The sequence below is a fragment of the Helicoverpa armigera genome, chromosome 22, assembly GCF_030705265.1.
Source record: "Helicoverpa armigera isolate CAAS_96S chromosome 22, ASM3070526v1, whole genome shotgun sequence".
Taxonomy (NCBI): Eukaryota; Metazoa; Arthropoda; class Insecta; order Lepidoptera; family Noctuidae; genus Helicoverpa; species Helicoverpa armigera.
The window spans coordinates 5,266,709-5,280,650 of NC_087141.1; the positions used below are offsets into that span (position 1 = coordinate 5,266,709).

General features: G+C 37.3%; 2 protein-coding genes across 5 annotated transcripts in view; one reads left to right on the forward strand and one right to left on the reverse strand.

The window, feature by feature from the left end:
- The window catches only part of LOC110377044 (rho GTPase-activating protein 27), a 123,246-nt gene extending 115,236 nt beyond the window's left edge, over positions 1-8,010 (reverse strand). For both annotated transcript variants that reach the window (XM_021335728.3, XM_021335726.3), the window contains exon 1: positions 6,741-8,010. In XM_021335728.3, coding sequence (XP_021191403.3) covers positions 6,741-7,964 — 1,224 coding nt within the window. In that variant the 5' untranslated portion in view covers positions 7,965-8,010. The remainder of the gene's footprint in view (positions 1-6,740) is intronic.
- The window catches only part of LOC110377045 (trichohyalin), a 36,122-nt gene extending 22,321 nt beyond the window's left edge, over positions 1-13,801 (forward strand). The window contains exons 1-6 of one of the 3 annotated variants that reach the window (XM_064040279.1): positions 9,155-9,236; positions 10,292-10,477; positions 10,826-11,019; positions 11,603-11,794; positions 12,162-12,341; positions 12,852-13,801. In XM_064040279.1, the coding sequence (XP_063896349.1) occupies positions 10,393-10,477; positions 10,826-11,019; positions 11,603-11,794; positions 12,162-12,341; positions 12,852-13,079 (879 nt within the window). In that variant the 5' untranslated portion in view covers positions 9,155-9,236; positions 10,292-10,392 and the 3' untranslated portion in view covers positions 13,080-13,801. Of the gene's footprint in view, positions 1-9,154; positions 9,260-10,291; positions 10,478-10,825; positions 11,020-11,602; positions 11,795-12,161; positions 12,342-12,851 lie in introns of those variants that run through there. The other 2 variants (XM_064040278.1, XM_064040280.1) reach the window with 2 other exon arrangements.
- Positions 13,802-13,942: the final 141 nt, after the last annotated feature.

A 13,942-nucleotide genomic window follows, 5' to 3' on the forward strand; every position in this document is an offset into this window, starting at 1 on the left:
GGTGCTCGTTAACGCACTTCCAGGTGTAATAACATTCATATTTTTGTTTATATAAGTTTGTATTATGCAATTATCTGCCGTCATTATACATATATCCAGATATTTAAAGTGGTTTTATTTAAATTATTTGAGGGCGAATATAGTTTCGTCTTTGAAAAGTTCATATTTTTTTTTATACTGGACCCCATTACCTAAACTACTCAAAACAAAATAGGGCCCACTACATGTTTAGGCTGTGGTTACAAAGTAGTCATACTTATTTGTTATTTTTGGTTAGATGCGCTTAGGCTAGGTATAAATAAACTTTTTCAGCATAATCATTAATCAAAATGTTTATTTTCTTAAAAAATACACACAAAAATCACTTTTTAGGGAAATTGCAACAAAATAATGAGCACAGTAAACTCAACCTCACATTTTTTTTTGCAAATAATGCTTGAGCAATGTTTTTGTTAGTAACAAGTAGGGCCTCCTCTACTCCGAATGCACTCTCTGAGCCTATCTGGTACACGGTTATGAGCTCCTGTTGACTGTTCAACTGGCTATGGTTCTCCTTGAGGCTTCTTTTCAGTTGATCCCATAAATGTTCAATGGAATTGAGGTCGGGGCTCATTGCAGGCCATGGCAAAACAGAAATGTTGGCTTCAGAAAGTGCTCTTTATGTGATGCGAGCCGTATGGGGACGAGCATTATCCTGCATTAACACGAAACCAGCACCCACTCTTTGTGAAAATGGGATGACGTGAGGTTGGATGACTCGCTCAACGTACCTGGAGGCTGTTACAGAACCTTCCTCCAGAATTACAAGCTCTGTTTTGCCCATCATGCTAATCCCACCCCACACCATAACACTTGGACCCCCAAAACGATCTGTTCCATGGATGCAAGGTTCTGAAAATCGTTCGCCTTGTTTTCGCCACACGCGTATTCGTTTGTCGTCACTGTAAAACTTGACCTTACATTCGTCTGTAAAAAGAACCGAGCTCCAGTTCTCCATGGTCCAGACCAAATGTTCCCGAGCGAACCTTTAACGTGCTGCACGATGAGCCCTAGTCAGTTTGAGTCGAACTGCTCGTACTCTGGAACGTTGACCATCTTCGTGGAGTCGATTTCGGATAGTTTGGTCACTGACTTGGGTACCTGTCGATTGCCGCAGTCGGGTTTGTACGGCCCGGGCGGTCAAAGTTCGCACCCGACGTGCAGTTAACCGTATATACCGGTCTTCATGTGCAGTTGTGGCTCTAGTTCTTCCCGTTCCAGGTCTCCTAGCTACACTCCCGGTTTCCTGGTAGCGCTCCCACACGTTTCTGATAGCTCTTCGCGACACTCCGATATGTATTGCTACTGATCTCTGGGACTGTCCCTCCTGAAGCAGTGCAACTGCTCTTGCAGCAGTTTCCAGGTCCATATGACGTCGAGAACTAGCCATAGTGACCACGATTATGACAGAAATCAAACAAAACAGTTTAAGAAAGCAACGTCTAACCACAAAACTTAGAGTCACACTGAGAACATAAGTGACGAAATGAGTGCATTTTGTGTTTTTTCAAGCACTTCACTTTTTCTGCCTGACCACTTGAATCAAACGCATAAATTGTTGCTCGAATCATAAATAATGACTCGTAAACATGTCTACTTCACAAATCAATACTTAATTTTACTAATCATTGCCCATTGAGTAATTTTTAAACAAAAAAGTAACATAAATTAAGGTGGGCCCTATTTTGTTTTGAGTAGTTTATATTCAAATTCATCTGATCACCACGTAGCTTAAAAGGGTATCCAATTAGACTGGAAGCCAACCCTAATCAAAGAGAAACAGTTGATAAAAGAAATGTTAGCCAGATGTTTAAGTAACCATAAACAATGGGACAAAGGTATCATACCTTTACTATAGTAATAGGTATACTTATCGCATGTAAGTCCCGATTGTTTATAAATATGTGTACAAATCGTGAAAGTTTGAAATTTAACTACATAGAATGTATATTTTAATTATATAGAATGATTTAATTATAAGTAGTGCAACCGGGTCGTGATTATTGTCTCGTTCCAAATAAGTGCACGTGGACCGAGTCTGTTGTCTTTATTAGTTACTGTCAAAAGGTTAAATTGATTAGTGATCGCCCTGTTTTTGATACGAGTGATTTCTAAATCACGATATGTCGCTTTTACTGCTGTAGTTTGATTTGTATTTTTTTTACATTAATATTAGATTTTATTCATAGTAAACTCTGAAGATATGCAGCAGTAAAATTGTCTAAAAGTAATGATATTTACCATGTTCATATCAAAACTTAAACAGAAAAGGTTACATATGATCAACTAGATTTCAATTTAAATTAAATTAAAACAGTTCCAGATTTTCTTTAAAAACTCCAAGACCAGCACACAAAAAAGCAATTAATTACATTCTTAAAACCTCATTTGTTTCTCGTTCCTAATTTAAATTGCTCTGGCGTTGCACAATGACATTATTTGCTGCCAGTGCGCAGTTTCCATAGCCATTCGTTTTGTGTTGAAAACGTGCAATCAGCTGACGCGTGGTATCGTGAATCTCTTTCGATAGATAATTGCTGATAGCCGATAGCTCACATACTATTGATATCGACTTTCGTATCTTAGCATCTATATTTCTGAGAAAATCTTTATTATTATAAAATGAATAACTAACTGTTTCCCCGGGTTTTCCTGTGAGAAAATTTGCTATGCCTTGCCATTGGTAACCAAGATACTAAAAAATATAGATACCTATATGTAGAATCGTACTTAGTAGTAACGGTAGTGTAATGCTTATGCCCGATTTCACCAAAAATCTCTTAATGTTTCCCTAACTAAGAGTCACTTAGAATAAGGGCTCCCCCTATACTTAAAGGTTACAAGCGACACTTATGCCCATTTTCACCAACAAATACCATAATTAAGGGATCCCCTAAGAGCATTTACGGAACACTTAATAAGAATTTCGTTTTCACCAAAGTTTATGTATTCCTTATCCATAGTTATTTATGTCAAAATTGGGAGAGCCCTTATTCTAAGTGGCACTTAGATTAAGAGATTGTTGGTGAAAATGGGCATTAAACTTTGATGAAAACGAAATTTATAATAACTGTTCCCTAAACGCTCTTAAGGGAACCCTTAATTACGGTATTTGTTGGTTAAAAGGGGATTTAACTCTCAATAGTATCCCTTATCCCCACCACTGACAGCTCAATTATTACTGCTATTTTATAGTGAAAGCGTAACAAAGATATAAATAAGCTAACTTTAACTTAGGAACATATACTTAAGTCAGTAAGGATGTTGTTTAGAAATATGTCAATAATCTATGCTCGTTATGGTAAATGCATTCGCGTAATTGACTTACCTATCTGCTATATTGCACAGGTGGCCATTTATGCTATCAGACGTTGTAAAACAATAGGGTAGTGTCCAGGGTCGAAATAATGAAATAATATTTAGTCCGCTTTTTAGATAATCAAAAAATATTGGATACGTATTTTTTCTTTTTTTAATTAAACATAAAATGACAAAGATAATACACTTCAAAAATTAGGAGTGGGGGCCTTTTACGTCACAGTGTCCTGAAAATTGTAGCAACTTGTGACGTCACACTCAACTTTAACACGCTATATCTTAACAAGTTCTGATCCAATTTAAAAAAGAAAAAATACGTATCGCTTAATTTTGGACAATCTACAAGACGGACTAATTATTATTTTTTAGGAAACTAGCCTATTGTAAGAAGAAATCTTAGATGTGTTACAGCAATAAAATAAGAAAAACTATAATAAAAAAACAAGAGATATAATATGTATATCTCTTATTTATCTGAATACCTATTGTTCTCGAATGAAATTGTAACGAGTATTAAAGTAATAAGGTTTTAATAATCTTTTATTTATTAAGATGTGAAAGCATTATTTTGATAAGAATATAAAGGAAATCATATACTTGTACAATGCCTTCAATATTTGCATTTAGTATGTGTTCCTCCCATCAACATTGTTCGCTCTCGAAGGGTACAATTTCGTGGACATTTTAGAAATGCTCGCAGTCATTTGTTACTTTTTGCAAGACGTGGTGGCCTAGTAGGTAAAGAACCAACCTCTCAAGAATATCCTTGACAGTCGTTACGGGTAGTCAGAAGCCAGTAAGTCTGACACCAGTCTAACCAAGGGGTATCGGGTTGCCCGGGTAACTGGGTTGAGGTGGAGCTGAATCCGGTTAGACTGGAAGCCGACCCCAACATAGTTGGGAAAAAAGCTCGGAGGATGATGATGATTATTAACTAAGATGTGAAAGCATTATTTTGATAAAAATATAAAGGAAATCATGTACTTGTAGGTACAGTGCTTTCAATATTGTCATAATTTTACCTCTAACGACCAGGTTCCACCCAAATTGTTTAATGGAGGTTACAATGTCGTGGACATTCTAAAAAAACAATAGGGTCTCGTTTTACCCTTTGGTTACGGAACCCTAAAAATTATCGCATGCAAGGAACGAGCTAGCCAGACTAGGAGAAACATTAGTATGAATCACAATACCGAAAATCGGTGGAACTGTAACCTTTACCCAATTCGCAGAACCGAAATCAATTCGCTAAGCACTATAAGCCTTTACTATAACTATCATACCGTGCGTGACGTCACTAGACAAAGCCTAATATACGTTATACACTACAAAGCCTAGATTTGACCTTGAGATTTAGTCTATTGACTGATGACCTTGGTAACTTTGACAATTGTAGCGTCATAGTTTGGGTTCAAAGGTTCGTCATAGTCATACATATCTATGAATAACTGTGTATGTATGTAGCATACCTACCTACCTCGATTTTCTTTCAATATTTTAGTGAAAAGTTATAATAGGTATCATCCCAATCAGGTAAACAAAAATCTTCCAATTTAAAAGATATATTACTTAAATTTTTGTACTATAATTTGCTAAATTACTACTTGTTCCAAACCATTGTTATGTACATACCTACTCGTACATATGTTTCTTTACTTGATGCGCAAAAAGCCGAACAACTACAAAATCAGGCAAAAACGCCTACCAATCAAAAATATAATACTTATGTAATTATATCACAAAATCAGTGAAACATGGTTAGAACTAAAACATGTAAACAGTTCTGACAAATTCAAACCTGATAAAAGAAAACCAACATAGGTATCTACACTGCATCGACATTGGCCTTATTTAGGCGCCACTGAAATATCGCGATTTTTACGTTTTAATCCATTTGTACGTTATCAGCGCTGAAGTTTTTATCAATTTGAAGGCTGGTGGCATTTCAATGTGTGAGGAAAACATTGCCAAATATCACCAAATATCAATGACAAATTGGAGAGGAACGCGTTCTGATTTCATCATTAGATAATAAAATTGAACCCGACCAATCGTAGTCGTATAGATGTTTTATGAAAATATGGACTTTGTACCTCGTAACGTACAAATAAGTTATGGTTTCTTTCTTTCATTTTAGTACTTTGTGACCTATTTCATTCATGGTAACATGGTAACTGGGATTAGAAATCCCTGTATTAGGTATGTACACCAAAGGAGCTGCCTCCTTGATAATTAACTAAATAACAAAGTCGTCTATGTAAAAAATATATAAAAATTAATGAATATAAAGGAGAAGAAGTCGGTTAAAAACTCTGTGAGATTTTCTTCATGTTTTTCAATAAGCACTATTCAACCTCTCCTCTATAAAAACTGATAACTTTGCTCCGTCCAACAGAGTCCGCAGTTAGTGGAAAAATAACTTAGAACTTGTGCTTAAAGACACTTTGTAACAAAATCTCGAAAGCGTATCCAGCTCAGTTCCCTATTGTCTGGTTTCAGATTCCCCCTTTGCAAAAACCAGTCATGCTCTCTTAAGCAAGCACATTGCATATTGCATTGCATGCTTGTATCTTTAAGTTTCATTTGCAGAGGAAAGCTTGGATAAAGTAACATCATCAACATAACGTAGCGGTAGCATAGGACGTATCTTCTGTTTTATACAGAAACCGGTCATGGCAAAAAAGTACATAAGATAGAAAATTTCATGATAAGGTCAATTTAATGCTGACCGGTACTAATGTGATATTTTCAACCTTGTGATAAGGAACATTTTTACTCTTTCCCTAGGTAATTTTATATTTACTTTTGAGGCGTTCGTCGCGTTCATTCATTAGTCACACATGTCTATAAACTCAATAGTCACTGATATAGAAACGGAATTTACTGCCTACAACTAACAGTACATAGTCATAATCATTAGCTATCGATCGACTCACTTGTTTGGCGCGCTATCGAGGAAACGCCGATAAGAGCACTAATCTAATTGGTAAAATAGGCCAACGGGTGCTCTGATTATGTTCGTAAACACAGCTAGTGAAACTCCTTCTAAGTTAAGTTTATATATAACTATGTGTATTGTATATGACGCAAATCGCAATGCACTTGTTTATTTTATTGTTTGAAAATAATCAAGTTTCAAAAAACAACGTTTTTGCAAGTAATATATACACGCTTACAATAATGCTAATTGTAAAAAATCCTTGGGTATATCCTGGGATAGCCACATTCACTATCTTGAAAATTTTAAACTTTTCACTTCGAAAAACACACAAAACAATGTCAAAAAAACACCCAACAAAGATAATAATTGCTAATCAGCGTTCAAACGTGCTTATCATAGTGCAAAACGTATCTACTCGTATCAGATAAAGAGTTGCACTTACATATTTCGTGGAGCTGATTCTGCGAACTCGGTTGACATCCTTCTTCTTGCCGCGCCTGTACCTGTTGGCCTCCTGCGTCTGTCTGGCTGCCTGGTCCTCCAGCACGAACCAGTCCGTCACTGAACCACGTCGGGCCGTCCGCACTTCACGTTTCACACTCAACACTCTAGATAACTCTTTCTTGAAATCCTCACTTGGCCCACTAACTTTACTCACTTGAACCACTTTAGGAGACGGCAATGTGGAGAAAGACGAACTCTTTCTTTTCTGCTTGATGGTCAAATCCTTTGACTTTGTATACGGCTCGCAGTCACTGAGATACGTCTCGCTAAACAGTTCCACAGCTTTCTTGAATTCGTTAAAGACATTCTCAACTGATTCCGACTTCAAAATATCTTTTTTATTAACACTCGATCCAGAAGTTTGCATTGATGTACTAGAATTGTCGTAGGAAAGGTCAGAAGATATTTCTTTAATACTTTTAAGGCACACTCCGTCGTCACTGTCGTGGTAAACATTTGCTATATATTCGAGGCTTTCGTTGGACGTCCACGCGTCGCCCATTGTGTCACTGCTCCCGCCGAACATGTACGATTGGTTCTTCTTTAATTTCCTTGGTGACAAATCTTCATCTTGTTCTTCAATAGATCTGGGAAGAAATTCAAAACTTTTGCTTCGAGTATAGACAGGTCTATGACCTTTTTCTCTTTTTTCTAATTCCTTGCTTCTGAAAAACCAAAATCGTTTGTTCATTTTGTAATCTTGTTCGGCCTTGGTGTCGGATCTCTTCGGTGTAGCCTTCGGTGATCCCTGTGTTACCGGCGGCTCTTCGTTTTTCTCGTCTTCCACTATGGTTTTCCATTTCGGTTTTTCTTTTTCCTTTTCTTTGTCTTTGTTGAAGAAGCTTATTCTAGATAGCCTGTCACGGAAGCTGAATGATTTCTTCAGGGGCGAGGTGCCTTCCTCGTCGGATGACGTGACTCGCTCCGACACTGGTGACTCTGGCATGGGCAGACATGACGACAGAAGTCCTGAGGGTTTGGCTACAGCGAGCTCGTTGACTTGTGCTCGAGATGGTACGAGAGGGGGAGGTTTGAGTTTGTCCGGCAGGTCTCCGAGCAGACCCCTCTCTATCATGTACAAACTGTCGGCGTTGAGTTTCTTCAGGACATCAGGTCGTCTGATGGCAGGCTTCGGCTTATCTTTGTCCATGTCGGACGTCATCACCGTCCCGCGGTGTGTTTTCAACTGGCGGTTATCACTCGCGATATCTTCTAAACAGATAAGCGTTGATAATGTTCTCTTATGTTGTGTGTCTACCAATGTTTCTGTTTGATGTGCGCGAAATAATCTAAATACAATGCCTTGGAAATGTAAAGTTTAAAAAGGTTTATGTCTACAAATGGTAAAAAGGTAGATTCGGTGGCTAGTTTATATTTCGTCTTAGGACGTGCAGCTGCTGTATGGGTCGATCGATACTTACAAATACTACCTGAAATGCCTACGTTGTGTTACATAAACATTACTTTTGCAGCGCTTCCATGAAATGGCCCTACATTTTATTAATATTGTTTACAACAATTTCAAAATAATTTATATAAAACTAACCATACTTATATATAGTATAGTAGAACATAATAAAACCGTGACGCGTGCCCGTGGTGTCGTAAAGAGTATAATTAAGGAAATTGCCAGGAAGTCACTAGCCATTCGAAGTAATAAAATGTTAGTAAAAATTATAATTGTCTAACATCCGCCAACAGACGTGAAAAATGTTTATTGTTTTGTATAATGAGCTACTTAAGTGCACTTCAAGGTGATAACGTGCTATATTGTTTTACTAAATCCTTAACTATGAATGCGTGTACTATGTACGTAAGTACTTATAATATATCTTTACATACCTCCTAGTGCAGTTCTTTTTTCCGATGATCTATGTTATCATCAGCTTTATACTAATTTGAGTATTGAATCTATCGATCTATTTAGATGTTGTTATAAAGTTTTTCTTTATAATTACAGACTGATTTTTTTTGCGAGGATCAATGTTTCCAGCATTAGTCAGCGGTAGTTTTCACTGATAAATGGTATTTTAACATGGTACATTTTTAAATAGGAAAAGTTAAGGTTCAAGGTTCTCTTTTTGAGGAAATACAATGCTTTATAAAACTGGTACCTAACAATACCTTTCATGAAATAAAGCAGTCGGCGTAGCCTCAACTTTGATAGAAAATAACATACTTCATCTTGAATGTCTCATGCAACGACCTTGTAATTTTCATTCCATATTTTTCATCCTATATGTATTTCAAACTGCAACTACACATACCTAGGTACACAAACACTATTATCTATGCCCATTTTAACCTTGGCAGGGGTTAACATTAAATCGATATAACATAGCAACGAAACACCAGTCTGTCGTCTATAGTCGACAACTATAAAGCATTATGTGAAAGTTTCAGTGAAAAAAGTGCTTTCAAAGTGCAAGAAGCCGTCTGAATAGTTTATTTGTTTCTGTAGTTTGTTTTTGTAGCTTGTGTACCCTTGACTCGACGCCAAGGGCAAGGTTTAAAAAAGATCTACATATAAGCTACTACGTAGGTTCTACGCAGTAAGGGCGCATTCTCACTTCTTTGCCGTAGGTCTAATGTGTTGGGCTCATGCTTCTAACTTTCATCATTATCATTAAGTATATCCTTCAACTTCTAAGTACGTGTGTCTAAACTAAAATTCAGTTTTAAGCTTGCCTATGTATTGATTGGGTAAGGAGAAATGAGCACCTTTGCCTACCTCAGAAACCGGCTATTAAAAAGCTGTTAACTCATAGGTTTTTTTTTATATTCAATTTAACCATCTCAAGATGAAATAAGGGACTGCAATAGCCATAATCGTCAAACAATAAAATAAGCTAGAATGCTACTTTACCTATACAAAGACTTGCTGTATGTAGACACATAAACATGGTAGATAGGTACAGTACGTTACAGTGTATAGTCAGGGGGCTAATGGCATCATCACGGTTGGCGGCAGATGACCGCGCCAGATCGTATCTACACCTAGAGGATGTTCACACCTATTCCCGTTAACATCCCACGCTTAGATGCCCTAGGTTGAGGAATAGTTTCATCGTTAATTTTGAAAGATTAACACAAGACATCAGAGTAAACGATCACTAAGATAAGCTTGATATGCTTTAAAATTTCCTATATTTAGATTTACCTATAACTAATTCAAACTTCCTACTACAGACCTAATTATTTACGACTACCACTCTAGGTCCCAGGTACTGGGAATGTGCCTAAAGAAATGGGTTGGCAATTTCGTCACGTCTAATCTGTCTTTGTTTTCTTCTTGATTCACAGTGTCTAAGTACTTTAAAGGTTTTATGGTTTACTTTTATGTCTACTCAATTGCATTTAACTTTTACATTCGTATAGATAGCATCTCTTGTCAATCAAACCGAGCTTTGTTATAAAAGTGTTATAAAAGAACATTACTCTGTAGATAAAATTCAACAGGTAGGATTCTTTCTTTCCGAAATCAAAAAGCATCAAAATACTCTCCAAAACATTTGACTACCACAATTAGTACAATAAGAAATTGTCAATAACTTTTCTCACATTGGAAACAAACCGAGGAAGTTGATATAATGGTGTTTTGTTATAAAGTAATAACAGAGAGTCCGCGCCGAGGCCTGTCTCCGAGGAAGAGGTCGCCAACAGCCTGCAGTAATGGTAAGATTTCATTGTCAATGTATGAATGGACCGTTTCCTTCCGTGGTGAGGAAATTATAAAATGGGAAGTTATGATTAAGCTGTAGGAGAAATGACTACATAAGTCAATGAAGGGACTTAGGTACATAGGTGCGATTGTGTTGGGAAAGGATTTCTTTAAGATGGTTCGAAAATAAGTACCTATGCGTGTATTTTCTTGCTAGACTTTCTTTATGACAACTAATTAGGGTCCAGTGTGTCAATAACACACCTATATTATCCAAAAAATATAAACATTTACGTACACAGCCCAAAACACTTATTTTGATTAGGTTACTTGATCATAAAATTCCAAATTCCTTGTTTCAGTACCCAGTTCCATATCGCAGTTGATTCGCGCATACGACTATGAGACGGACACAGAACTTCTTGACGCCATCCCGGAGCGGGAATGGCGTCTGCTGGCAGCCTTGGCGAAGAAGAGGGAGGAACATGAGGAACGAGAGAAACTGGCCAACCAGTTCCGCAAGCTGTGGCAGAGGGAGCAAGAAGAGAGGAAACTGGTGAGGACTTGTAGCTCCCCCTCTTTTCGAAGTTAGCCACTAAATGCCACGAGCATTTGCAGTAGTACTATCGTGAAGACACTTAGCCTACTTCAGATAACCAAATCTACTCGATGAGAATTGCTATCCTTTTTGCGTTACGTATTTAGGTACAAAATTAAAATATCTTCAAATCTCTTAAGATACATGGTGCTTGAGTGCTATTGTAAGGCGCGCTATTTCACGCGTAATAATAACTCAATTTGGTTGAACATCAGTAGATAGATACTTATTATTATATGTTTACATAAATTGCCATATCTATCTAGATATTAAACTAATTACAAGTTTATAACTTTGTCGTATGTTAGCTGCTTTTCCTACGACTCATCCTGTACCACCATACTGTTATGAAGCTGAAGAGTTTTCTTTACCTACTTAAACACGCTTATTTCAGAAAATGTGTAGGTGAGTCCTACTGGTCCCTACCTACTGGTCTCATTTGAATAATATTTTTCAAATATCAGATACTTAGGCCATTTATTCCACATCAGTCTTCAGGGTTGCTAACGTACCTAATCTAATCCTAGGTTTAACATAACAGGTGGAAGCGGAAACCTCAGAGCAGTACAAACGCTACATCGTAGGCAAGCGACGGGAGGAGCAGAACCGGCTGGAGTTCAAGCAGCACCTGAAGTCTGTGGAGCAGCAGCTCAGGAGACGAGAGCTCATGGACACCATCAGGAACAAGGAACAGCGCAGCGCCAACCTGCTGGCCATGATCGATGACCAGAAGGTAAATGTGTACCTAACCTTCTTGGTGTTGGTAACAAATGACAACCAATAGAGTATCTACCTACGTAGAAGGATATATTATATTTTTTTTTAAATCGCGTTGGGGTCTACTTACTTGTACTAGCGCTAATGTCTGCGTTACGCTGTCATGTTAAGGTTGAATTTGTTATGTTCACTTTTGGACATTCGCTTCGATGCGCTTCAACTCTGGATTGAAATGGAATGAACTTAGGAATTACGAATTTTTGCATTTCAGATCCCCAACCCTTGACGAGCCTTAACGATAGACACTTTTTTGTTGACGTCTAGGCGTCATCACCCACTATTTTGTCAGACTATAGCTAAACTTAAACTTTGTGCTTCCACAGACAAGCTTTATAATAGACAAGGCGTTAGAGGACGAGGCGCGCGCGCAGCTGGCCGCAGACCGGCGCACGCGCAACAGCGAGGTGGAAGAGTTCAAGAAGCATATAGAACTGATTGGAACGCAGAAACGCAGTGACGAAGCTATGAGGAGACGGAATGCTATGTTGAAGGATGCTTCTCAGGTAAAATTAGATTTAAGGTAAGTTTTTGTTTCGTAGTAGCAGCAAATAAAGTTGATAAGTAAGTACTTCCATTCTGCTGTAAGTTTAAAGCCATCCTGAAATTGTTTGTAAATTCGATCATTACAACGAAAAAACTTATGGCATAGCGTAGATTACCAAATGGTAGATATATAGATATCAATAAGACCTTATGCTAAAGTTCAAAATAGGTACATAGGTTAGGTGCCTAAAAATATTTAACATTCACTAACTGTTGGACAGACATCCCTCCGAAACAATATAGATAATGAGATAACATACCTAATCTCATTCTGTCTTCACCTAACCAAGCAAATAGATCACCTTTTGGCATCGTCATGTCTACCGAAAGACGTCCTCTGTTGGACAAAGACCTACTTCACGGGTCACCACCTTACTCGATCCTCAGCAACCCGCACCCCCTTCTTCCCTTAATTTGGCGTGTTACATCTTAATTTCCATATTCATTAACGGCTCATTTTCTCTTTCCAGCGAGTAGCAATAAGCAACGCTCTCAACCACTGGGAATCAGCATTACTTCGTCAAGAGGTAATAGCAATGGATGCCGCCAAGCGCGCTCACCACGCCGCCCACGCCGCGCTCACAGACGCACGAAGCGTCAGACTGCTGCGAGCTAAGGACGCCAGGCGACGTCGGGCGAGGAAAGTAGCATATGTAACTGAGCAACTAAGAGATGCTATACGATGTAGGGACTACTGAGATAAACCCACTATTCTAAAGAAAGAAAATTCTAAGATAAGTCTATGTGAAAAGAAAAAGTTGGTAGGATCCACATATAGTGGATTAAAAAGAAAACTTTATGGAGTAGAAAAAAATTAAGTACCTAGGTGCCTATGGTGGTTGCAAGATTTTTTAGCACTTAGCAAAGCTGACCTTAGCTGGCGTAACTCTTTTAAAAATTTAAATTTTCGTAAAAATATTATAAATTGTGAGTGCTAAAAGGTCTTGCACCATTGTAGGTATGTCGCTTTATTTTTTTAATTTATCGCAAAGATATCTTAAGCTCCTCCTAAGAAGATAGGTATAACTTTCAGTAAGTTCCATCAATTAATACCTAAGTTTACCAACCTCTTTAGTAAGTACAAAAAAAAACATCGTTGATCACCGGTATGTCTATGGCACTAACAACAGCATGTTTTCGCACGTTTAGTAGTTGAGATTTCAACACAAATTCACACAGCTTCCTTTAAAATTATATACGTATTTATATAAGTAATTGATTTAAAAAAAATACAAAATACATTTTTTTTTAATCTTGATAAATATGACGATTTGGAAATCAGTTCCTTAAACATAGGATATGATTTTGGTTGTCAATTCATCATGTCAAAGAATTTTATGTGAACTACCTCGTTAATGTGACTGTAACTAGTATTTGTAGGTAATTTAAAGTGAACGTACTTTGTGCAGCGTATTTTAATCATTAATCACAAATAAATTATTTACATTTAAATATTTTTGTTTCACTTTATTTATGAGATCTTTCAATCCTTCTAACTAAAGCCCAACCTCCATAAACGTAAAGTTCAATATTCTTCTTGACATTTACAAGTATTCAAAAT